Here is a 25,657-nt window from a genome sequence, read left to right on the forward strand (position 1 = left end):
TGAATTCAAAATAAATCACAGACAGTGTCACCAGTATAGCACCCCCACACCATCACACCACCTCCTCCATGTTTCACAGTGGGAACCACACATTCAGAGATCATCCATTCACCTGCTCTGCGTCTCACAAAGACACAGCGGTTGGAACCAAAAATCTCAAATTTTGACTCATCAGACCAAATGACAGTTTTCCACCAGTCTAATGTTCATTGCTCGTGTTTCTTATCCCAAGCAAGTCTCTTCTTATTAGTGGTGTCCTTTAGTAGTGGTTTCTTTGCAGCAATTCTACCAGGCCTGATTCACGCAGTCTCCTCTGAACAGTTGATGTTGAGATGTTTCTGTTACTTGAATTCTGTGAAGCATTTATTTGGGCTGCAATCTGAGATGCAGTTAACTCTAATGAATTTCTCCTCTGCAGCAGAGGCAACTCTTGGTCTTCCTTTCCTGTGGCGGTCCCCATGAGAACCAGTTTCATCATGGGGCTTGATGGTTTTTGCGACTGCACTTGAAGAAAGTTTCAAAGTTATTGACATTTTCCGGATTGACTGACCTTCATGTCTTAAAGTAATGATGGACTGTCGTTTCTCTTTGCTTATTTGAGCTGTTCTTGCCATAATATGGACTTGGTATTTTACCAAATAGGGCTGTCTTCTGTATACCACCCCTACCTTGTCACAACTCAACTGCTTGGCTCAAACGCATTAAGAAGGAAAGAAATTCAACAAATGAACTTTTAACAAGGCACACCTGTTAATTGAAATGTATTCCAGGTGACTACCTCATGAAGATGGTTGAGAAAATGGCAAGAGTGTGCAAAGCTGTCATCAAGGCAAAGGGTGGCTACTTTGAAGAATCTCAAATATAAAATATATTTTGATTTGTTTAACACTTTTTGGGTTATTACATGATTCCATGTGTGTTATTTCATAGTTTTGATGTCTTCGTTATTATTCTGCAATGTAGAAAATACTGTGGAATGAGTAGGTGTGTCCAAACTTTTGACTGGTACTGTAAGTTAATTTGTCCGAATACTTATGGCACCTTCAAATGGGGGGACTAGAACATAAAGTGCTTTCATTTCTAAACGGTGAAACAAATATGTATGAAAATACCCGCAAACAAAAGGTGACATTCTGTACTGTCGCCTCATATGAAACATTTGATCTCAAATCCAAAAGGCTGGAGTATAGAGCCCAAAATTTTTTTTTTGCATCACTGTCCAAATAAATACGTAGGTGAGTGTATATCATATGTATATTGTGAATAATCAAACTTGATGGATAGATAGATGGATGGATGGATGGACGGACGGAATGGTCAGACATTGACAGTGAAGTGTGTCCTCCTCCACAGGTACCTGAATGGGAGTCAGGTGTTGCAGCTAGGGGGGGTCAACGAGAACATGTCCTATGAGTATCCCCAGCTACAGCAAAAGCACTTCAATGGTTGTCTGCGCAACCTGGTTGTGGACAGTAAGGTAAGACACAAAAGTCTACAGCTCTGGCCTAACACCCTAACAAGAAAACAGTCTACCTCTCTCACTCCATCTTGGCTCTAGACATTGCAATTTTATTTATTTTCTCACACCTTGGTCTGTTTGGTTGACTCGCTGGAAGGTGTTTTTAAAAACGGGAGTTCAAGAGGAATGTAAATGTGAGCTCAAGGCTAAGCTGGGAACATCTTCTGAATGCTGATGTCTCTGTCATCACATTCCACTTTAGTCAGACTATATCAGTGCTGTCAGACAGGTTACATGTACGGGTGCAATGTATTCTCCTTCAAGTTCTTTCTCTCATTTATGCCCATGATCTTTGCACCTCTCTACTTTAGGCATCAGAAAAGGATGTATTGTGCATTATTGAAGAAACACCTAAAATATCATGCCATCTCTCTCTCTCCCTTATTCTTTTCTCTCTCTCACCCTCAATTTGTATTTTTTCTCTCTTCCTCTCTCTTTCTCTCTGTCCCTCCACATATCTCTCTCTCCTTCCCTCATCCCCCCCCCCTCTCTCTGTCTTCCCTCTGCTCCAGCTCTATGACCTTGGCTCTCCCTCGGCATCCTCCAGCACTGCCCCAGGCTGCTCTCTGACTGATGGGAACTGTATGAACATGGGTGTACCAGTCTGTGGTGCCAGGGGGCGCTGTAACGGGCAGTGGGACTCCTTCAGCTGCCAGTGTGGGCCCGGGTACACAGGGATCCACTGTGAAGACGGTATATCCTTAGAGAATTAACAGTCAGATTATAACAGGTGTTGTCTCTGGGTATCATAAGGTGAAGTGGACTGCATTGCATAGCAGAGTCCTAATATGATCTAAACGACATACAGTTGAAGTCGGAAGTTTACATACACTTAGGTTGGAGTCATTAAAACTCGTTTTTCAACCACTCCACAAATTTCTTGTTAACAAATTATAGTTTTGGCAAGTCTGCACTGTGTGCATTACACAAGTAATTTTTCTAACAATTGTTTACAGACAGATTATTTCACTTATAATTCACTGTATCCCAATTCCAGTGGGTCAGAAGTTTACATACACTAAGTTGACTGTGCCTTTAAACAGCTTTGAAAATTACAGAAAATGATGTCATGGCTTAAGAAGCTTCTGATAGGCTAATTGACATTGTTTGAGTCAATTGGAGGTGTACCTGTGGATGTATTTCAAGGCCTACCTTCAAACTCAGTGCCTCTTTGCTTGACATCACGGGAAAATTTTAAAAACCAGCCAAGACCTCAGAAAACAAATTGTAGACCTCCACAAGTCTGGTTCATATTTGGGAGCAATTTCCAAATGCCTGAAAGTTACCACGTTCATCTGTACAAACAATAGTACGCAAGTATAAACACCATGGGACCATGCAGCCGTCATACCGCTCAGGAAGGAGATGCATTCGTCTCCTAGAGATGAACGTACTTTGGTGCGAAAAGTGCAAATCAATCCCAGAACAACAGCAAAGGATCTTGTGAAGATGCTGGAGGAAACGGGTACAAAAGTATTTATATCCACAGTAAAACGAGTCCTATATCGACATAACCTGAAAGGCTGCTCAGCAAGGACTCAGGCCAAGGACTCAGGCCTCTCAGCACTGCTCCAAAACCACCATAAAAATCCAGAATACAGTTTGCAACTGCACATGGGGACAAATATTGTACTTTTGGGAGAAATGTAATCTGGTCTGATGAAACAAAAATAGAACTGTTTGGCCATAATGACCATTTTTATCTTTGGAGGAAAAAGGGGGAGGCTTGCAAGCCAAAGAACACCATCCCAACCGTGAAGCACAGGGGTGGCAGCATCATGTTGTGGAGGTGCTTTGCTGCAGGAGGGACTGATGCACTTCACAAAATAGATGGCATCATGAGGTAGGAAAATTATGTGGATATATTGAAGCAACATCTCAAGACATCAGTCAGGAAGTTAAAGCTTGGTCGCAAATGGATCTTCCAAATGGACAATGATCCGAAGCATACTTCCAAATTTGTGGCAAAATGGCTTAGGGACAACAAAGTCAAGGTATTGGAGTGGCCATCACAAAGCCCTGACCTCAATCCTATAGAAAATGTGTGTGCAGAACTGAAGAAGCGTGTGCGAGCAAGGAGGCCTACAAACCTGACTCAGTTACACCAGCTCTATGATGAGGAACGGGCCAAAATTCACCCAACTTATTGTGGGAAGCTCGTGGAAGGCTACCCGGAACGTTTGACCCAAGTTAAACAATTTAAAGGCAATGCTACCAAATGCTGATTGAGTGTATGTAAACTTCTGACCCACTGGGAATGTGATGAAAGAAATAAAAGCTGAAATAAATCATTGTCTTTAGTATTATTCTACCATTTCACATTCTTAAAATAAAGTGGCGATCCTAACTGACCGAAGGGAGTTTTTACTAGGATTAAATGTCAGGAATTGTGAATAACTGAGTTTAAATGTATTTGACTAAGGTGTATGTGAAACTTCCGACTTCAACTGTAGCTCTGAAGGTTTAGAGCTCTTGTTAGCTTCAAGATGTAACTTTTTTTTTTTAATTATCCTATCTTTTGGAATGTAACATTGTCTGAAGGCTTTACATGCATGGCTCACACGTAAGATGACTGTGTTTGGCTCCTCTCACATATGTGAATTGTCTCGAGTTGTCTACTGAGTGCATACAGTAGTGGGTACAGTATAATTAATTAATAATATGTTGTATTTGAATCCCTCATGGTATCTCTATTCAATTCTATGTTTTTCTCTCTTCAACTGACAGAAGTTCCAGAGTTCTCCTTCAATGGGAGGAGCCATGTCCAGTACCAGGTGGGCTGGTCACTCCCCGCTCGTCACTCCAGCTTTCAGCTCCAGGTGCGAACCCACGCCCCCAGCGGTGTCCTCCTCAGCCTCCTCTCGCAGGAGCAGAATGAATACTTACGTCTGGAGGTGAGTCTTGTATTTGTGTTTATATTTATTATGGATCCACATTAGCTGCTGCCAAGGGTCCAGCAACATAAGACAGTTTCATACAGTTTAAAAAATAGACACCACGGTGCATGCAGCATGTCAACACTTCTTACAAAAACAAGTAGTGATGAAGTCAACCTCCTCCACTTAGAGTCATGAGAGAGTTATACGCATATTATTAAAGTTAGCTCTGCGTGTACATTTAAGGGCCAGCCATGCTCCCCTGTTCTGAGCCAATTGTAATTTTCCAAGGTCCCTCTTTGTGGCACATGACTGAACAGTAGTCCTGGTGCAACAAAACTAGAGCCTGTAGGACTTGCCTTGTTGATAGTGTTGTTAAAAAGGCAGATCAATGCCTTTATTATCGACAGACTTCTCCCCATCTTAGCTACTGTTGTATCAACAGTATTAACCCTAATCCAGGGTTACTCCAAGCAGTTTAGTCACCTCAACTTGCTCAATTTCCACATTATTTATTGCAAGATTTAGTTGAGGTTTATGGTTTAGTGAATGATTTATCCCAAATACAAAGCTTTTAGTTTTTTTTATATATTTAGGACTAACTTATTCCTTGCCACCCATTCTGAAACTAACTGCAGCTCTTTGTTAAGTGTTGCAGTGATTTCACTCGCTATAGTAGCTCACATGTATAGTGTTGAGTCATCCGCATACACAGCCACATTGGCTTTACTCAAGGCCAGTTTTTTTTTATTTTTTTATTTCACCTTTATTTAACCAGGTAGGCTAGTTGAGAACAAGTTCTCATTTGCAACTGCGACCTGGCCAAGATAAAGCATAGCAGTGTGAACAGACAACAACACAGAGTTACACATGGAGTAAACAATAAACAAGTCAATAACATGGTAGAAAAAAGAGAATCTATATACAATGTGTGCAAAAGGCATGAGGTAGGCAATAAATCGAATAATTACAATTTAGCAGATTAACACTGGAGTGATAAATCATCAGATGATCATGTGCAAGAAGAGATACTGGTGTGCAAAAGAGCAGAAAAGTAAATAAATAAAAGCAGTATGGGGGTGAGGTAGGTAAATTGGGTGGGTAGTTTACAGATGGACTATGTACAGCTGCAGCGATCGGTTAGCTGCTCGGATAGCAGATTTTTAAAGTTGTTGAGGGAGATAAAAGTCTCCAACTTCAGAGATTTTTGCAATTCGTTCCAGTCGCAGGCAGCAGAGAACTGGAAGGAAAGGCGTCCAAATGAGGTTTTGGCTTTAGGGATGATCAGTGAGATACACCTGCTGGAGCGCGTGCTACGGGTGGGTGTAGCCATCGTGACCAGTGAACTGAGATAAGGCGGCACTTTACCTAGCATAGCCTTGTAGATGACCTGGAGCCAGTGGGTCTGACGACGAACATGTAGCGAGGGCCAGCCGACTAGGGCATACAGGTCGCAGTGGTGGGTCGTATAAGGTGCTTTAGTAACAAAACGGATGGCACTGTGATAGACTGCATCCAGTTTGCTGAGTAGAGTATTGGAAGCTATTTTGTAGATGACATCGCCGAAGTCGAGGATCGGTAGGATAGTCAGTTTTACTAGGGTAAGTTTGGCGGCGTGAGTGAAGGAGGCTTTGTTGCGGAATAGAAAGCCGACTCTAGATTTGATTTTGGATTGGAGATGTTTGATATGAGTCTGGAAGGAGAGTTTGCAGTCTAGCCAGACACCTAGGTACTTATAGATGTCCACATATTCTAGGTCGGAACCGTCCAGGGTGGTGATGCTAGTCGGGCGTGCGGGTGCAGGCAGCGAACGGTTGAAAAGCATGCATTTGGTTTTACTAGCGTTTAAGAGCAGTTGGAGGCCACGGAAGGAGTGTTGTATGGCATTGAAGCTCGTTTGGAGGTTAGATAGCACAGTGTCCAAGGAAGGGCCGGAAGTGTACAGAATGGTGTCGTCTGCATAGAGGTGGATCAGGGAATCGCCCGCAGCAAGAGCAACATCATTGATGTATACAGAGAAAAGAGTCGGCCCGAGAATTGAACCCTGTGGTACCCCCATAGAGACTGCCAGAGGACCGGACAACATGCCCTCCGATTTGACACACTGAACTCTGTCTGCAAAGTAGTTGGTGAACCAGGCAAGGCAGTCATTAGAAAAACCGAGGCTACTGAGTCTGCCGATAAGAATATGGTGATTGACAGAGTCGAAAGCCTTGGCCAGGTCGATGAAGACGGCTGCACAGTAATGTCTTTTATCGATGGCGGTTATGACATCGTTTAGTACCTTGAGCGTGGCTGAGGTGCACCCGTGACCGGCTCGGAAACCGGATTGCACAGCGGAGAAGGTACGGTGGGATTCGAGATGGTCAGTGATCTGTTTGTTGACTTGGCTTTCGAAGACCTTAGATAGGCAGGGCAGGATGGATATAGGTCTGTAACAGTTTGGGTCCAGGGTGTCTCCCCCTTTGAAGAGGGGGATGACCGCGGCAGCTTTCCAATCCTTGGGGATCTCAGATGATACGAAGGAGAGGTTGAACAGGCTGGTAATAGGGGGTGCGACAATGGCGGCGGACAGTTTCAGAAATAGGGGGTCCAGATTGTCAAGCCCAGCTGATTTGTATGGGTCCAAGTTTTCCAGCTCTTTCAGAACATCTGCTATCTGGATATGGGTAAAGGAGAAGCTGGGGAGGCTTGGGCGAGTAGCAGCGGGGGGGGAGGGGCTGTTGGCCAAGGTTGGAGTCGCCAGGAGGAAGGCATGGCCAGCCATTGAGAAATGTTTGTTGAAGTTTTCGATTATCATGGACTTATCATTGGTGACCGTGTTACCTAGCCTCAGTGAAGTGGGCAGCTGGGAGGAGGTGCTCTTGTTTTCCATGGACTTTACAGTATCCCAGAACTTTTTGGAGTTAGAGCTACAGGATGCAAATTTCTGCTTGAAAAAGCTGGCCTTTGCTTTCCTGACTGACTGCGTGTATTGGTTCCTGACTTCCCTGAACAGTTGCATATCGCAGGGGCTCTTCGATGCTATTGCAGTTCGCCACAGGATGTTTTTGTGCTGGTCGAGGGCAGTCAGGTCTGGAGTGAACCAAGGGCTATATCTGTTCTTGGTTCTGCATTCTTTGAACGGAGCATGCTTGTCTAAGATGGTGAGGAAGTAACTTTTAAAGAATGACCAGGCATCCTCAACTGACGGGATGAGGTCAATATCCTTCCAGGGTACCCGGGCCAGGTCGATTAGAAAGGCCTGCTCGCAGAAGTGTTTTAGGGAGCGTTTGACAGTGATGAGGGGTGGTCGTTTGGCCGCGGACCCGTGGCGGATACAGGCAATGAGGCAGTGATCGCTGAGATCTTGATTGAAGACAGCAGAGGTGTATTTGGAGGGCAAGTTGGTCAGGATAATGTCTATTAGGGTGCCCATGTTTACGGATTTAGGGTTGTACCTGGTGGGTTCCTTGATGATTTGTGTGAGATTGAGGGCATCAAGCTTAGATTGTAGGACTGCCGGGGTGTTAACCTGTCTAGAATGAGGGTGCCGCTAGCGGCACTCCCCCCCCACCCCCACTGAAAAGGCAGAGCCGCGAAATTCAAAAAAAATATTTTTTTTAAATATTTAACTTTCACACATTAAAGTCCAATACAGCTAATGAAAGACACAGATCTTGTGAATCCAGCCAACATGTCCGATTTTTAAAATGTTTTACAGGGAAGACACAATATGTAAAGATGTAAATCTATTACCTAAAAACACATTAGCATAATCCACCATCTTTTATTTGTCCACCAACACCAGTAGCTATCACCAATTCGGCTAAACTAAGATATTTATAGCCCCTAACCAAGAAAAAAACTCATCAGATGACAGTCTGATAACATATTTATGGTATGGGATAGGTTTTGTTAGAAAAATGTGCATATTTCAGGTAGATGGCATAGGTTACAATTGCACCCACCGTCACAAATGGACTAGAATAACTACATAGAGCAACGTGTTTACCTACTTACTAATCATCAAACATTTCGTAAAAATACACAGCATACACTAATCGAAAGACACAGATCCTGTGAATACAGACAATATTTCAGATTTTCTAAGTGTCTTACAGCGAAAACACAATAAATCGTTATATTAGCATAGCACATAGCACATAGCAGCCCAGCATTGATTCTAGCCAAAGAGAGCGATAACGTCAACATCGCCAAAATATATAATTTTTTTCACTAACCTTCTCAGAATTCTTCAGATGACACCCCTGTAACATCACATTACAACATACATATACAGTTTGTTCGAAAATGTGCATATTTAGCCACCAAAATCATGGTTAGACAATGTGAAATGTTGCCCAGCTGGTGAGAAAATGTCCGTGCGCCATATTAGACAGTGATCTACTCTTATACATAAATACTCATAAACGTGACTAAAAAATATAGGGTGGACAGGGATTGATAGACAATTTAATTCTCAATACAATCGCGGAATTACATTTTTTAAATTATCCTTACTTTTCAATACAGTTTGCGCCAAGCGAAGCTACGTCAAAAAACATGGCGTCCTAAGCCACTAACATTTTTTGACAGAAACACGATTTATCATAATAAAAATGTCCTACTTTGAGCTGTTCTTCCATCAGTATCTTGGGCAAAGGATCCTTTCTTGGGTCTAATCGTCTTTTGGTGGAAAGCTGTCCTCTTGCCATGTGGAAATGCCAACTGCGTTCGGGATGAACTGGAAGCGTGCCCAGCAATTCACAGCGTTTCAGAAATAAATGTCCCAAAATCGCACTAAACGGATATAAATTGCTATAAAACGCTTTAAATTAACTACCTTATGATGTTTTTAACTCCTATAACGAGTCTTAACATGACCGGAGAAAGATTACTCCCAACACTAATGCTTGGAACAGGTGCGGGTCGGTGTCCTCCACGCGCATAACGCAGCTCCAAAAGACTTACTATCTACAGGGTTTTTTAATTTATAGTGCCTGTGAACGCGCAATCGACCCCATTCAAATCGTCATCACGTAAAGGCATCCAGGGGAAGACGTAAGCAGTGTCCGTATACTCATAGCAATAACTGTGGCCTTTTAACTGACTCCAGATCAGGGGCCAAAATTTCTGAAATCTGACTCCATGTCAGGGAAATTGCTGTAGAATGGGTTCTGTTCCACTTAGAGACAAAATTTCAACTCCTATAGAAACTATAGACTGTTTTCTATCCAATAATAATAATAATATGCATATTGTACGATCAAGAATTTTGTGGGAAACCGTTTCAAAAATTACACGATTAGCATAAATAGTGACAACAGCGCCCCCAGCCTCAACAGGTTAAGCATATCCCAGTTTAGGTCACCTAACAGAACAAACTCTGAAGCTAGATGGGGAGCGATCAATTCACAGATGGTGTCCAGGGCACAGCTGGGAGCTGAGGGGGGTCGGTAGCAGGCGGCAACAGTGAGAGACTTATTTCTGGAGAGATTAATTTTTAAAATTAGAAGTTCGAACTGTTTGGGCATAGACCTGGAAAGTATGACAGAACTTTGCAGGCTATCTCTGCAGTAGATTGCAACTCCTCCCCCTTTGGCAGTTCTATCTTGACGGAAAGTGTTATAGTTGGGTATGGAAATCTCAGAGTTTTTGGTGGCCTTCCTAAGCCAGGATTCGGACACGGCGAGGACATCAGGGTTGGCAGAGTGTGCTAAAGCGGTGAGTAAGGCAAACTTAGGGAGGAGGCTTCTGATGTTGACATGCATGAGGCCAATGCTTTTTCGATCACAGAAGTCAACAAATGAGGGTGACTGGGGACATGCAGGGCCTGGGTTTACCTCCACATCACCCGAGGAACAGAGGAGTAGTAGGATGAGGGTGCGGCTAAAGGCTATCAAAACTGGTCGCCTAGAGCGTTGGGGACAAGGAATAAAAGGAGCAGATTTATGGGCGTGGTAGAATAGATTCTGGGCATAATGTGCAGACCAGGGTATGGTGGGGCACGGGTACAGCGGAGGCAAGCCCAGGCACTGGGTGATGATAAGAGAGGTTGTATCTCTGGACATGCTGGTCTCAATGGGTGAGGTCACCGCATGTGTGGGGGGTGGGACAAAGGAGGTATCAGAGGTACGGAGAGTGGAACTACGGGGTCCATTGCAAACCAAAACAATGATAACTAGCCTGAACAACAGTATGCAAGGCATATTGATATTTGAGGGAGACATGCAATAAGGCGTAAAGTGATTGCAGGTCTTGATTGGGAGAGCTAGCTAAAACAACAGGTGATATAACAGCAGCTAGTCAGCTAACACAGCAACAGTAGGTAAAAATGGCGACGGCTAGGCAGAGAGGGTCGGATTAACTACACACAGATCCTGAGTTAAAGCACAGAGCCGACAGATAAAACACAAATAAACGGAATGGAGTACCGTGAATTAATGGACAGTCAAGCAGGCATCAGCTATGTAGCCAAGTGATCATAGTGTCCAGGGGGCAGCCGTAGATGGAGCAGTGAGGCCTCCACTAAGCTAGCCCGCGGCGTTTAAAGTTAGTAGCCCGGGGGGAGGTCTGCTCAGACGGAGGGGGTCTGCTCAGACGGAGGCCGGTTGAGGGCACAGCGGATGGGCTATTCATCTGCAGACCAGACGTGGTCGTGTCGACAGAAAATCCAAGCCGGATGGCGATGGCGAAAGAGAGGTTGTCTGTTCAGATAGCAGCCGATATGCTCAAGACAGCTAACGATTAGCGTGCCGCAGTTAGCATATGGGTGTTCAGGTTACGTCGCGATGGAGGGGCCAGTTGAATAACTCCCTCGGGCAGATAACGTCGGTATCCCAGTCGTGAAGGCCCGGTGGGGCTCCGCATCGGCAGTAAACGGGTCCGGATAGGTGATTGTAGCCCAGGAGTGGCTGATGGAACTCTTCAGCTGGCTAGCTCCGGGATAATTTGTGTTTGCTCCGGAATTGATGTTAGCCAATAGTCACTCGGATAGCAGCTGGTTAGCTGCAAGATCCAGGTGTAAATGTCTAGAGCTTGCGGTAAAATCCCGGGGATATGGAGAGAAAAAAGGTCTGGTATACTCTGGTCTGAGTCGCGTTGTACAAAACTGACAATAGTTTTCCGAGCTAAAGGATAGCTGATGAGCGCTAGCTGTGGTTAGCTGAACTACTAACGTTAGCTTGTGAGCTGGCTAACTTCTGGCTAGCTTCTGTTGTAGATTTCGGATACGAGGTGAATAATACCTTTGAGGAAAAAAAACAGATCCGCACCACATTTGGTGAGGTGGGTTGCAGGAGAGTGTTTTGAAGTTGAGTTTTTAAGAAGAAAAAAATATATATAAAAAGAAATGCGAAGAAAAATATATAAAATATATATACACGGGACAGGACGAGGACAAAGGACATCTGACTGCTACGCCATCTTGGATTGAATGTGGCATGTCATTAGTAAAGATTTTCAAAAGTAAGGGGCCTAGACAGCTGCCCTGGGGAATTCCTAATTCTACCTGGATTATGTTTGAGAGGCTTCCATTAACCTTTCACGAGTATCTACCCCGGATCCGGGAGCACCCCCCCCCCCCCCCCCCACACACACTGATTAGCATCGCTAGCATAGCGTCACAATTAAATAGTAGCATCTAAATATCATTAAATCACAAGTCCAAGACACCTAATGAAAGATACAGATCTTGTGAATAAAGTCACCATTTCAGATTTTTTAAATGTTTTACAGGGAAGACAAAATATGTAAATCTATTAGCTAACCATGTTAGCAAAAGACACCCTTTTTCTTTGTCCACCATTTTTTCTCAACACCAGTAGCTATCACCAATTCGGCTAAACTAAGATATTGATAGCCACTAACCAAGAAAAAACCTCATCAGATGACAGTCTGATAACATATTTATGGTATAGGATCGGTTTTGTTAGAAAAATGTGCATATTTCAGGTATAAATCATAGTTTGCCATTGCAGCCAGCATCACAAATCTCACCAAAGCTCCTAGAATTACTACAGACAGCAACCTGTATTACCAATTTACTCATCATAAAACATTTCTTAAAAATACACAGCACATAGCAATGGACAGACACAGATCTTGTGAATTCAGACAACATTTCAGATTTTCTAAGTGTTTTACGGCGAAAACACAATAAATCGTTATATTAGCATACCACATACGCAAACGTTACCCGAGCACTGATTCTAGCCAAAGAGAGCGATATCATATCATCGCCAAAATATATTAATTTTTTCACTAACCTTCTCAGAATTCTTCAGATGACACTCCTGTAACATCATATTACAACATACATATACAGTTTGTTCGAAAATGTGCATATTTAGCCATAAAAAAACGTGGTTATACAATAAAAATAGTAGCAAAACAAGCCTGGAAATGTCGGTCGCCATCTTTGAGTGATCTAGTTTAATCAATAGCTAATCATATACTTGACTAAAAAATACAGGGTTGACAGGAATCGAAAGACAAATTAGTTCTTAATGCAATCGCTGATTTACATTTTTTAAATTATCCTTACTTTTCAATACAGGTTGCGCCAAGCGAAGCTATACAAAACAAGATGGCGGCGTAAGCTTTAACATTTTTCGACAGAAACACGATTTATCATCATAAATTGTTCTTACTGTGAGCTGTTCTTCCATCAGAATCTTGGGCAAAGAATCCTTTCTTGGGTCTAATCTTCTTTTGGTCGAAAGATGTCCACTTGTCCGTCGAAATGCCCACTAACGTACGACCGGGAGCCCGAAATGTGCCCAGCGCGTCAAAGTGCACAACAAAGCAATGCCTCAAAATCGCACTAAAAGGATATAAATTGCTATACAACGGTTCAAATTAACTACCTTATGATGCTGTTAACACCTATAACGGGTGAAAACATGACCGGAGAAATATTACTGGCTACACTAATGCTTGGAAAAAGAGCAGGGCGGTGTCCACCGCGCGTCCGGCGCAGCTGGAAAAGAGTTCCTACATACAGGTTTTTTTCTTTTATAGTGGCTGTGATTGCGCAATCGATACCATTCAAAGCGTCATCACGTAAAGGCATCCAGGGGAAGACGTAAGCAGTGTCCGTATCCTCATAGCATTCACAGTGGCCTTTAACCTCTACCGAGCACCTACCCCGGGTCCGGGAGCACCCCCCACCCTCCCCACACTGATTAGCATCGCTAGCATAGCGTCACAATTAAATAGTAGCATCTAAATATCATTAAATCACAAGTCCAAGACACCTAATGAAAGATACAGATCCTGTGAATAAAGCCACCATTTCAGATTTGTATAATGTTTTACAAGGAAGACACAATATGTAAATCTATTAGCTAAACACGTTAGCAAAAGACACAATTTTTTTACTCCAACAGTTTTTTCCTGCGCCAGTAGCTATCACTAATTCGACTAAATAAAAATATATATAGCCACTAACCAAGAAACAACTTCATAAGATGACAGTCTGATAACATATTTATGGTATAGCATAGTTTTTTTTTGAAAAATGTGCATTTTTCAGGTATAAATCACAGTTCTACATTGCAGCTGCAATCTGAAATAGTGCCGACGCAGCCAGAACAATTACAGAGACCAACGTCATATAACTAATTACTTGTCTTAAAACATTTCAGAAAAAATACACAGCGTACAGATATTGAAAGCCCAACATCTGGTGAATCCAAACAATATTTCTGATTTATTAAATGTTTTATAGCGAAAACAAAATGTAGCGCTAAATTAGCATAGCCACGCCAGCCAGTACCAGCTGGGCGCCCCCGACCAGTTCACATGCACGACAGATATATGAAATAACATCGTAAATTGGGTCTTACTATTGCTGATCTTTCATCAGAATGTTGATCAAGGTGTCCTTAGTCCTGATGAGTCGTCCAATCCATTCATAATGGCAACTTTCCCTCTTCATTTAGCATATGTACTGGTCGACTGGCCAAAGTAAAAAAAGTCACAGAACGGAACACGGTAAAACTCCCGAAAAAATGCAAATAATCTGATTAAACTATATTGAAAAAACATACATTAAGATGATATGGTCACATGTATCAAACAAACTTCGAGACGGAGATAGTTTTCATCCGTAACGGCAGCAAAACAGTAGACAATCGCACCTCCAAATCGCGCGATTCAGAGAACCGGAAGTTGTCGGTCACGCCAAAGAAATAGGTCTTATTTCACGTCAGTACAAGATAAACAAAAAATTTCTCCTCTGACGTCCTCTTGACACCCAGAGGAAGACGAATGAAGTGTGTTTCGGGTCATAGGTGGCGTGACCATATATAGGCAGAGCGTTGAAGCGAGCATACACATCTTGCATTCTTCTTCTTGGTCAGGGAAAGTGCTGTCAAATGACTTCTGTTTCACTCAGAGACAAAATTGAAACGGTTTTAGAAACTATAGATTGTTTTCTATCCAATGGTATTAATTATATGCATATAGTAAGAGCAATAATTGAATAAGAGGCAGTTTAATCTGTAGAGGAAATTATGCTAATGCGAAAACAGCACCCCCTGTATTCTCAAGAAGTTAAACTGACTCCAGATCAGGGGCCAAAATGTGTGAAATCTGACTCCATGTCAGGGAAATTGCTGTAGAATGAGTTCTGCTCCACTCAGAGACACAATTCCAACGGCTATAGAAACTAGAGCGTGTTTTCTATCCAATAATAGTAATAATATGCATATTGTACGATCAAGAATTGAGTAGGAAGCCGTTTCATCTGTAGAGACAATTATGCTAATTTGAAACAGCACCCCCTATAGTCGCAAGAAGTTAAAGAACACCCTCTGTGATCGGCTAGACAGGCAACTCTTTATCCACAATATAGCAGGGGGTGTAAAGCTATAATACATACGTTTTTCCAAGAGCAGACTATGATCGATAATGTCAAAAGCCGCACTGAAGTCAAACGAAACAGCTCCCACAATCGTTTTATCATCAATTTCTCTCAGCCAGTCATCAATAATTTGTGTAAGTGCTGTGCTTGTTGAATGTCCTTCAACAAGCATTAGTTAGATTGCACACAGGTGGACTTTATTTAAGTGTCACATGATCTTTCACATGATCTCAGTATATACACACCTGTTCTGAAAGGCCCCAGAGTCTGCAACACCACTAAGCAAAGGGTACCACCAAGCAACCGGCACCATAAAGACCAAGGAGCTCTCCAAACAGGTCAGGGACAGAGTTGTGGAGAACTACAGCTCAGGGTTATAAAAAAATATCCAAAACTTTGAACATCCCACAGAGCACCATTAAATCCATTATTAGAAAATGGAAAGAATATGGCACCACAACAAACCTGCCAAGAGAGGGCCGCCCACCAAAACTCACGGACCAGGCAAGGAGGGCATTAATCAGAGGTGCAACAAAGAGAGCAAAGATAACCCTGAAGGAGCTGCAAATATCCACAGCGGAGATTGGAGTATCTGTCCATGGGACCACTTTTCTGTAAAGCCCAGCTCTGTAAGCCGTACACTCCACAGAGCTGGGCTTTACAGAAGTGTGTCCAGAAAAAAAGCCATTGCTTAAAGAAAGTAATAAGCAAACACATTTGGTTTTCGCCAAAAGGCATGTGGGAGACTCCCTAAACATATGGAAGACGGTACTCTGGTCAGATGAGACTAAAATGTTGCTTTTTGGCCATCAAGGAAAACGCTATGTATGGCGCAAACCCAACACCATCCCCACAGTGAATTGTGGTGGTGGCAACATCATGCTGTGGAGATGTTTTTCATCGGCAGGGACTGGAAAACTGGTCAGAATTGAAGAAATGATGGATGGCGCTAAATACAGGTACATTCTTGAGGGAAACCTGTTTCAGTCTTCCAGAGATTTGAAACTGGGATGGAGGTTCACCTTCCAGCAGGACAATGACCCTAAGCATACTGCTAAAGCAACACTCGAGTGGTTTAAGGGGAAACATTTAAATGTCTTGGAATGGCCTAGTCAAAGCCCAGACCTCAATCCAATTGAGAATCTGTGCTATGACTTAAAGATTGCTGTACACCCGCAGAACCCATCCAACTTGAAGGAGCTGGAGCAGTTTTGCCTTGAAGAATGGGCAAAAATCCCAGTGGCTAGATATGCAAAGCTTACAGAGACATACCCCAAGAGATGCGCAGCTGTAATTGCTGCAAAAGGTGGCTCTACAAAGTATTGACTTGGGGGGGGTGAATAGTTATGCAAACTCAAGTTTTCAATTTTTTTGTCTTATTTCTTGTTTGTTTTACAATTTTAAAATATTTTGACTCTTCAAGGTGGTAGGCATGTTGTGTAAATCAAATGATACAACCCCCCCCCCCCCCCCCCCCCAAAAAAAAATGCCAAGGGGGTGAATACTTTCGCAAGCCACTGTATCTGGTCAAACACACAAAAAAAATGTTTTCAATAGTTTCCTAAGGGTTGGTAACAACCTGATTGGTCGGCTATTTGAGCCAGTAAAGGGGGCTTTACTATGCTTGGGTAGCAGAATTAATTTAGTTTCTCTCCAGGCCTGAGGGCACACGCTCTCTAGTAGGCTTAAATTGAAGATGTGGCAAATAGGAGTGGCAATATCGTCGGCTATTACCCTCAGTCATTTTCCATCCAAATTGTCCGACCCTGGTGGCTGACAGACGACAATATTTTTTTCACTTCTTCCACACTCACTTTACAGAATTGAAAAATTACAGTTCTTGTCTTTCATAATTTGATCAGTTATACTTGGATGTGTAATGTCAGCGTTTGTTGCTGGCATGTCATGCCTATGTTAGCTAATCTTGCCAGTGAGAAAATAATTAAAGTAGTTTAGTGATGAATGAGCCATCTGATTCAATGAATGATGGAGCTGAGTTTGCCTTTTTGCCCAAAATTTCATTTAAGGTGCTCCAAAGCTTTTTTCTGTCATTCTTTATGTCATTTATCTTTGTTTCATAGTGTAGTTTCTTCTTATTTTTATTCAGTTTAGTCACATGATTTCTCAATGTGTAATACGTTAGGCAATCGGTTGTGCAGCCAGACTTATTTGCCATTCCTTTTGCCTCATCCCTGTCAACCATACAATTTGTAAATTTCTCATCAATCCACAGGGATTTAACAGTTTTTAAAGTAATTTTCTTAATGGGTGCATGCTTATTAGTAACTGGGATAAGCAATTTCATAAATGTGTCAAGTGCAGCGTCTGTCTGGTTGCTCGTCATTACACACCACAGACCAACAAATATTCTTTACATTTATTTATTTAACCTTTATTTAACAAGGCAAGTTAGTTAATTAGGAACAAATTATTATTTACAATCATGGCCTACACCAGCCAAACCTGAACGACGCTGGGCCAATTGTGCGCGACCCTATGGGACTCCCAATCACGGCCGGTTGTGATACAGCCTGGATTCGAACCAGGGTGTCTATAGTGACGCCTCTAGCACTGAGATGCAGTGCCTTAGACCGCTGTGCCACTCGGGAGCGGTCTAACATAGGAATCACTACAAAACTTATTGTGTGACCGCTTATACACTATATTAAGCCAGCCTTTGGAACTTTGGTTTTCTAAGATATGGCTACCAAATTGGGATCACTACATCCAATGGATTTGGATACTGCTTTAAAACACATTTCTGCAGCATTAGTAAAGATGTTGATCAGTACATGTTAATAGTTTCATTCTAGTGCTGTCTGTAACTACCCTGATAGGCTGACTGAGCAGTAGTTACAGTTTGAAGCTTTCTCTTGAGTGGGCAGCCTGATGAAAGCCAGTCAATATTGAAATCACCTAGAACATATACTGTACCTCTTTGTTGATATCACATACTGTACATTATCAAGCATTTCACACATGATATCCAGATACTGACTGTTTGCACTTTGTTGGTCTAAAGCAGCTGAACCTGTAGCCATATTACATCAACAGTATTTAACATGAGATCCTCTATAAGCTTTACAGGAATGTGGTTCTGAATATGAACGGCAACACCTCCACCTTTGGCATTTCTGTATTTTCTGTAGATGTTATAACCATATATTGCTACCACTGTATCATCAAAGGTATAATCTAAGTGCGTTTCAGAGATTGTCCGAATATGAATGTCATCTGTTACTAGCAAGTTATTGATTTCATTAACCTTCTTTCTTAAGCTACACATGTTAACGTGGGCTATGTTTAGCACTTTGCTGGGATGCTTAATTGTTTCATTGCTCTGCTGGCATCACTCTGCTGGCAGAGAGGCAATTTCATTGGGTCCGGATGTGGCCTGCTTTTCAACATTGTTATTATGTTGCATGAATGACTGTTATGATGTTTTTTAAATATTTTTTTTTTCACCTTCACCAACTGCGACCTGGCCTAGATAAAGCAAAGCGTTGCGACACAAACAACAACGCAGAGAATTACACATGGAGTAAACATACAGTCAATAACACAATAGGAAAGTCTATATACAGTGTGTGCAAATGAGGTAAGATTAGGGAGGTAAGGCAATAAATAGGCCGTAGTGGCGAAGTAATTACAATTTAGCAATTAAACGCTGGAGTAATAGATGTGCAGAAGATGAATGTGCAAGTAGAGATACTGTGTTGCAAAGGAGAAAAATAATAATAACAACAACATGGGGATGAGGTAGTTGGATGAGCTATTTACAGATGGGCTACGTACAGGTGCAATGATCTGTATGCTGCTCTGACTGCTGATGCTTAAAGTAAGTGAGGGAGAAATGAGTTTCTAGCTTCAGTGATTTTTGCAATTTGTTCCAGTCATTGGCAGCAGAGAATTGTAAGGAAAGGCGTCCAAAGGAGGAATTGGCTTTGGGGGTGACCAGTGAAATATATCTGCTGGACATGTGCTACGGGTGGGTGCTGCTATGGTGACCAGTGAGCTGAGAAAGGCGGGGCTTTCCCTAGCAAAGACTTATAGATGACCTGGAGGCATTGGGTTTGGCGACGAATATGAAGCGAGGGCCAGCCAACGAGAGCATCCAGGTCTCAGTGGTGGGTAGTATATGGGGTGTTTGTGACAAAACAGATGGCACTGTGATAGACTCCATCCAATTTGCTGAGTAGAGGCTATTTTGTAAATTACATCGCCGAAGTCAAGGATCGGTAGGATGGTCAGTTTTACGAGGGTATGTTTGGCAGCATGAGTGAATGATGCTTTATAGGCAGTAGGAAGCCGATTCTATATTTATTTTTTGATTGGAGATGCTTAATGTGAGTCTGGAAGGAGAGTTTACAGTCTAACCAGACATCTAGGTATTTGTAGTTGTCCACATATCCTAAATCAGAACCGTCCATAGTAGTGATGCTGGACGGGCGGGCAGGTGCGGGCGGCGATCGGTTGAAGAGCATGCATTTAGTTTTAGAGAATCACCAGCAGCAAGAGCGACATCATTGATGTATACAGAGAAAAGAGTCGGAGAATTGCACCCTGTGGCACCCCCATAGAGACTGCCAGAGGTCCGGACAACAGGCCCTCTGGTTTGACACACTGAACTCTGTCTGAGAAGTATCTGGTGAACCAGGTGTAGCAGTCATTTGAGAGACCAAGGCTGTTGAGTCTGCCGATAAGAATGTGGTGATTGATAGAGTCGAAAGCCTTGGCTAGGTCGATGAATACGGGTGCACAGTATTGTCTTTTATCGATGGCGGTTATGATATCGTTTAGGACCTTGAGTGTGGTTGAGGTGCACCCATGACCAGCTCGGAAACCAGATTGCATAGCGGAGAAGGTACGGTTGGATTCGAAACGGTCGGTGATCTATTTGTTAACCTTTCACGAGTATCTACCCCGGGTCCGGGATCACCCCCCACCCCCCCCCCCCCCACACTGAGTAGCATAGCCTAGCATAGCGTCACAATTAAATAGTAGCATCTAAATATCATTAAATCACAAGTCCAAGACACCTAATGAAAGATACAGATCTTGTGAATAAAGCCACCATTTCAGATTTTTAAAATGTTTTACAGGGAAGACAAAATATGTAAATCTATTAGCTAACCACGTTAGCAAAAGACACCACTTTTCTAACTCCATCAGTTTCTTACTCCATCAGGTGCTATCACCAATTCGGCTAAACTAAGATATTGATAGCCACTAACCAAGAAAAAACCTCATCAGATGACAGTCTGATAACATATTTATGGTATAGGATAGGTTTTGTTAGAAAAATGTGCATATTTCAGGTAGATATCATAGTTTACAATTGCACCCACCGTCACAAATGGACTAGAATAAATACATAGAGCAACGTGTTTACCTAATTACTAATCATCAAACATTTCGTAAAAATACACAGCATACACTAATCGAAAGACACAGATCCTGTGAATACAGACAATATTTCAGATTTTCTAAGTGTCTTACAGCGAAAACACAATAAATCGTTATATTAGCATACCACATATGCAAACGTTACCAGAGCATTGATTCTAGCCAAAGAGAGCGATAACGTAAACATCGCCAAAATATATTAATTTTTTCACTAACCTTCTCAGAATTCTTCAGATGACACTCCTGTAACATCACATTACAACATACATATACAGTTTGTTCGAAAATGTGCATATTTAGCCACCAAAATCATGGTTAGACAATGACAAAAGTTGCCCAGCTGGTGTCGTGCGCCATATTAGACAGTGATCTAGTCGTATACATAAATACTCATAAACGTGACTAAAAAATATAGGGTGGACAGCGATTGATAGACAATTTAATTCTTAATACAATCGCTGATTTACATTTTTTAAATTATCCTTACTTTTCAATACAGTTTGCGCCAAGCGAAGCTACGTCAAACAAAATGGCGTCATAAGCGATTAACATTTCTCGACAGAAACACGATTTATCATAATAAATTGTTCCTACTTTGAGCTGTTCTTCCATCAGAATCTTGGGCAAAGAATCCTTTCTTGGGTCTAATCGTCTTTTGGTCGAAAGCTGTCCTCTTGCCATGTAGAAATGCCCATTGCGTTCGGCATGAACTGGAACCGTGCCCAGATATTCACAGTGTCTCAGAAATAAATGTCCCAAAATCGCACTAAACGGATATAAATTGCTATAAAACGGTTTAAATTAACTACCTTATGATGTTTTTAACTCCTATAACGAGTAGAAACATGACCGAAGAAATATAACTGGCTACACTAATGCTTGGAAAAAGAGCACGTCTGTGTCCACCGCGCGCCCGACGCATCTGGAAAAGAGTTCCTACCTACACGTGTTTTTGTTTTATAGGGGCTGTGATTGCGCAATCGATACCATTCAAATCGTCATCACGTAAAGGCATCCAGGGGAAGACGTAAGCAGTGTCTGTATGCTCATAGCGTTCACAGTGGCCTTTAAACTGACTCCAGATCAGGGGCCAAAATGTGTGAAATCTGACTCCATGTCAGGGAAATTGCTGTAGAATGAGTTCTGTTCCACTCAGAGACAAAATTCCAACACCTATAGAAACTAGAGAGTGTTTTCTATCCAATAATAGTAATAATATGCATATTGTACGAGCAAGAATTTAGTAGGAAGCCGTTTAATCTGTAATGCAATTATGCTAATGAGAAAACAGCACCCCCTGTAGTCGCAAGAAGTTAACTTGGCTTTCGGAGACCTTAGAAAGGCAGGGTAGGATAGATATACAGTGGGGCAAAAAAGTATTTAGTCAGCCACCAATTGTGCAAGTTAACCCACTTAAAAGATGAGAGAGGCCTGTAATTTTCATCATAGGTACACTTCAACTATGACAGACAAAATGAGAAAAAAAATCCAGAAAATCACATTGTAGGATTTTTTATGAATTTATTTGCAAATTATGGTGGAAAATAAGTATTTGGTCACCTACAAACAAGCAAGATTTCTGGCTCTCACAGACCTGTAACTTCTTCTTTAAGAGGCTCCTCTGTCCTCCACTCGTTACCTGTATTAATGGCACCTGTTTGAGCTTGTTATCAGTATAAAAGACACCTGTCCACAACCTCAAACAGTCACACTCCAAACTCCACTATGACCAAGACCAAAGAGCTGTCAAAGGACACCAGAAACAAAATTGTAGACCTGCACCAGGCTGGGAAGACTGAATCTGCAATAGGTAAGCAGCTTGGTTTGAAGAAATCAACTGTGGGAGCAATTATTAGGAAATGGAAGACATACAAGACCACTGATAATCTCCCTCGATCTGGGGCTCCACGCAAGATCTCACCCCGTGGGGTCAAAATGATCACAAGAACGGTGAGCAAAAATCCCAGAACCACACGGGGGGACCTAGTGAATGACCTGCAGAGAGCTGGGACCAAAGTAACAAAGCCTACCATCAGTAACACACTACGCCGCCAGGGACTCAAATCCTGCAGTGCCAGACATGTCCCCCTGCTTAAGCCAGTACATGTCCAGGGCATTGAAGATGAAACGTGGCTGGGTCTTTCAGCATGACAATGATCCCAAACACACCGCCCGGGCAACGAAGGAGTGGCTTCGTAAGAAGCATTTCAAGGTCCTGGAGTGGCCTAGTCAGTCTCCAGATCTCAACTCCATAGAAAATCTTTGGAGGAAGTTGAAAGTCTGTGTTGCCCAGCAACAGCCCCAAAACATCACTGCTCTAGAGGAGATCTGCATGGAGGAATGGGCCAAAATACCAGCAACAGTGTGTGAAAACCTTGTGAAGACTTACAGAAAACAATTGACCTCTGTCATTGCCAACAAAGGGTACATAACAAAGTATTGAGATAAACTTTTGTTATTGACCAAATACTTATTTTGCACCATAATTTGCAAATAAATTCATAAAAAATCCTACAATGTGATTTTCTGGATTTTTTTTCTCATTTTGTCATTTGTCATTTTGTCATAGTTGAAGTGTACCTATGATTAAAATTACAGGCCTCTCTCATCTTTTTAAGTGGGAGAACTTGCACAATTGGTGGCTGACTAAATACTTTTTTGCCCCACTGTAGATCTGTAACAGTTTGGGTCTAGAGTATCTCCATCTTTGAAGAGGGGGATGACTGCGGCAGCTTTCCAATCTTTGGGGATTTCAGACGATAAGACAGTGAGGTTGAACAGGCTAGTAATAGGGGTTGCAACAATTGCGGCGGATAACTTTAGAAAGAGAGGGTCCAGATTGTCTTGCCCAGCTGATTTGTAGGGGTCCAGATTTTGCAGCTCTTTCAGAACATCAGCTGTCTGTATTTGGGTGAAGGAGAAATGGGGGAGGCTTGGGCAAGTTGCTGTGGGGGGTGCAGAGCTGTTGACCGGGGTAGGAGTAGCCAGGTGGAAAGCATGGCCAGCCGTAGAAAAATGCTTATTGAAATTCTCAATTATAGTGGATTTATCGGTGGTTTCAATGTTTCCTAGTCTCAGTGCAGTGGGCAGCTGAGAGGAGCTTGACTAGGGTTGCACATTTTGGGGAATATTCAGAGGTGGAAACTTTCCATGGGAATTAAGGGGAATATATGGGAATTAACGGGAATATATATGGGAATTAACTGTGTCACGCCCTGGCCTTATTATTCTTTGTTTTCTTTATTATTTTAGTTAGGTCAGGGTGTGACATGGGGAATGTTTATGTTTTGTTGGTTTTGGGTGTTTATTTGGTAAAGGGGTTATGGGGTGTAGTAGATGGTTTTGTGTTGAGTGTATATGTCTAGAGTTGTCTATGTTGGTTAGTTATCTAGGAGAGTCTATGGTTACCTGAATGAGTTCCCAATTAGAGACAGCTGATTTCGGTTGTCTCTGATTGGGAGCCTTATTTAGGGTAGCCATAGGCTCTCATTGATTGTGGGTAATTGTCTATGTAAGAACGTTAGTAGCCTGTATGTTTGTGCACAACGTTTGTAGCTTCACGGTCGTTTTGTTGTTTTGTTAAAGTGTTTTTGTGTCGTGTTCATCTTCGTGGTATAATAAAGGAAGATGGCTTATTTTCCAACTGCTGCATTTTGGTCCGTAAATCCGCCACACGATCGTGACAAACTGAAATATATGCAAATGAATATTAATACCATTCAAATGTAGATTGCATTGGATATATTTACCATATCATATGGAGACAGAAACAAAAACCTTTTACCTTATCATAAGTAGACATAATTGCAAATGATTAAATCCTTCCAATAGAAATTTTAAAAACGATTTAGTTACGATTTTAACTTTAATTAAATGAGTTGACTCTTCACATGGGATGATTTCATTGAACAACAAAATAAAGGGAATATTGAATGATTCCCAATGATCCATCGCATCTCCCAAAAACGTTTTCAACATACATCTGTAAAATGATAACCAAAGCTTTAGTTTCTAGACTATCTTCCTCTCAGACTTCCATGTCTTCTCCCTGGACCTCCTTAATGCCCACCTCTTGAACATCAGACTCTGAGGCCTCATCTTCACTGTCACTTTCCAACCTTGTTGAGGATAGCTTGTTGTCAGGCTCAAAAAGCCTCAGATTTGCACGGATGGTTCCCAATTTTTCAACCCTTAGATTGGTCAGCAGGTTAAATGCTTTGGTGTATGTGTTCCCAAATAAGGACCAGTTGCGCTCTGAGGCGGCAGATGTAGGTGGGATTTGGAGGATGATGGGGGCAACAGGGAAAGAGCTTCAGATCGACAAAGTCCCTTCCACCAGGTGGCTGATGAGATATGTTGGCACGACTGCCAAATTGCATCTCCATCCCAAAGCCCTTGCTTGGAAGTGTACTTCACCAGACTGCCAAGTACCTTGCCCTCATCCAGGCCAAGGTGGCGAGATAGGGTAGTGATGACACCATAGGCCTTGTTGATCTCTGCACCAGACAGGATGCTCTTGCCAGCGTACTTGGGGTCCAACATGGGCTTCAGGAAGAAGTCTTCATGCTTTTTTGATGTATTTCAGAACTGCAGTTTCCTCTGCTTGGAGCAACTGTGAAGTGAGCAGGGAAATACGGATTTCTTCTCTTACATCTGCAAGCAGAGTCTGAACATCAGACAGAATGGAATTGTCCCCCTCAATCCGTTCAATGGCTAATGCTATAGGTTTCAGGAGTTTCAGGCTGCTTTACCACTCTCTCCCAAAATACATCAGGTTTTACTGCTAACCTACAAAGCATTACATGGGCTTGCTCCTACCTATCTTTCCGATTTGGTCCTGCCGTACACACCTACACGTACGCTACGGTCACAAGACGCAGGCCTCCTAATTGTCCCTAGAATTTCTAAGCAAACAGCTGGAGGCAGGGCTTTCCCCTATATAGCTCCATTTTTATGGAATGGTCTGCCTACCCATGTGAGAGACGCAGACTCGGTCTCAACTTTTAA

At 42.4% G+C, this 25,657-nt stretch overlaps 1 protein-coding gene across 1 annotated transcript in view; it reads left to right on the forward strand.

The window, feature by feature from the left end:
• LOC129862357 (neural-cadherin-like) overlaps positions 1-25,657 on the forward strand; it is a 133,473-nt gene that overhangs the window by 83,422 nt on the left and 24,394 nt on the right. The window contains exons 26-28 of the mRNA XM_055933906.1: positions 1,354-1,477; positions 2,032-2,212; positions 4,247-4,413. Coding sequence (XP_055789881.1) covers positions 1,354-1,477; positions 2,032-2,212; positions 4,247-4,413 — 472 coding nt within the window. The remainder of the gene's footprint in view (positions 1-1,353; positions 1,478-2,031; positions 2,213-4,246; positions 4,414-25,657) is intronic.

This window comes from Salvelinus fontinalis, chromosome 9, assembly GCF_029448725.1.
Source record: "Salvelinus fontinalis isolate EN_2023a chromosome 9, ASM2944872v1, whole genome shotgun sequence".
NCBI classification, from domain to species: Eukaryota; Metazoa; Chordata; class Actinopteri; order Salmoniformes; family Salmonidae; genus Salvelinus; species Salvelinus fontinalis.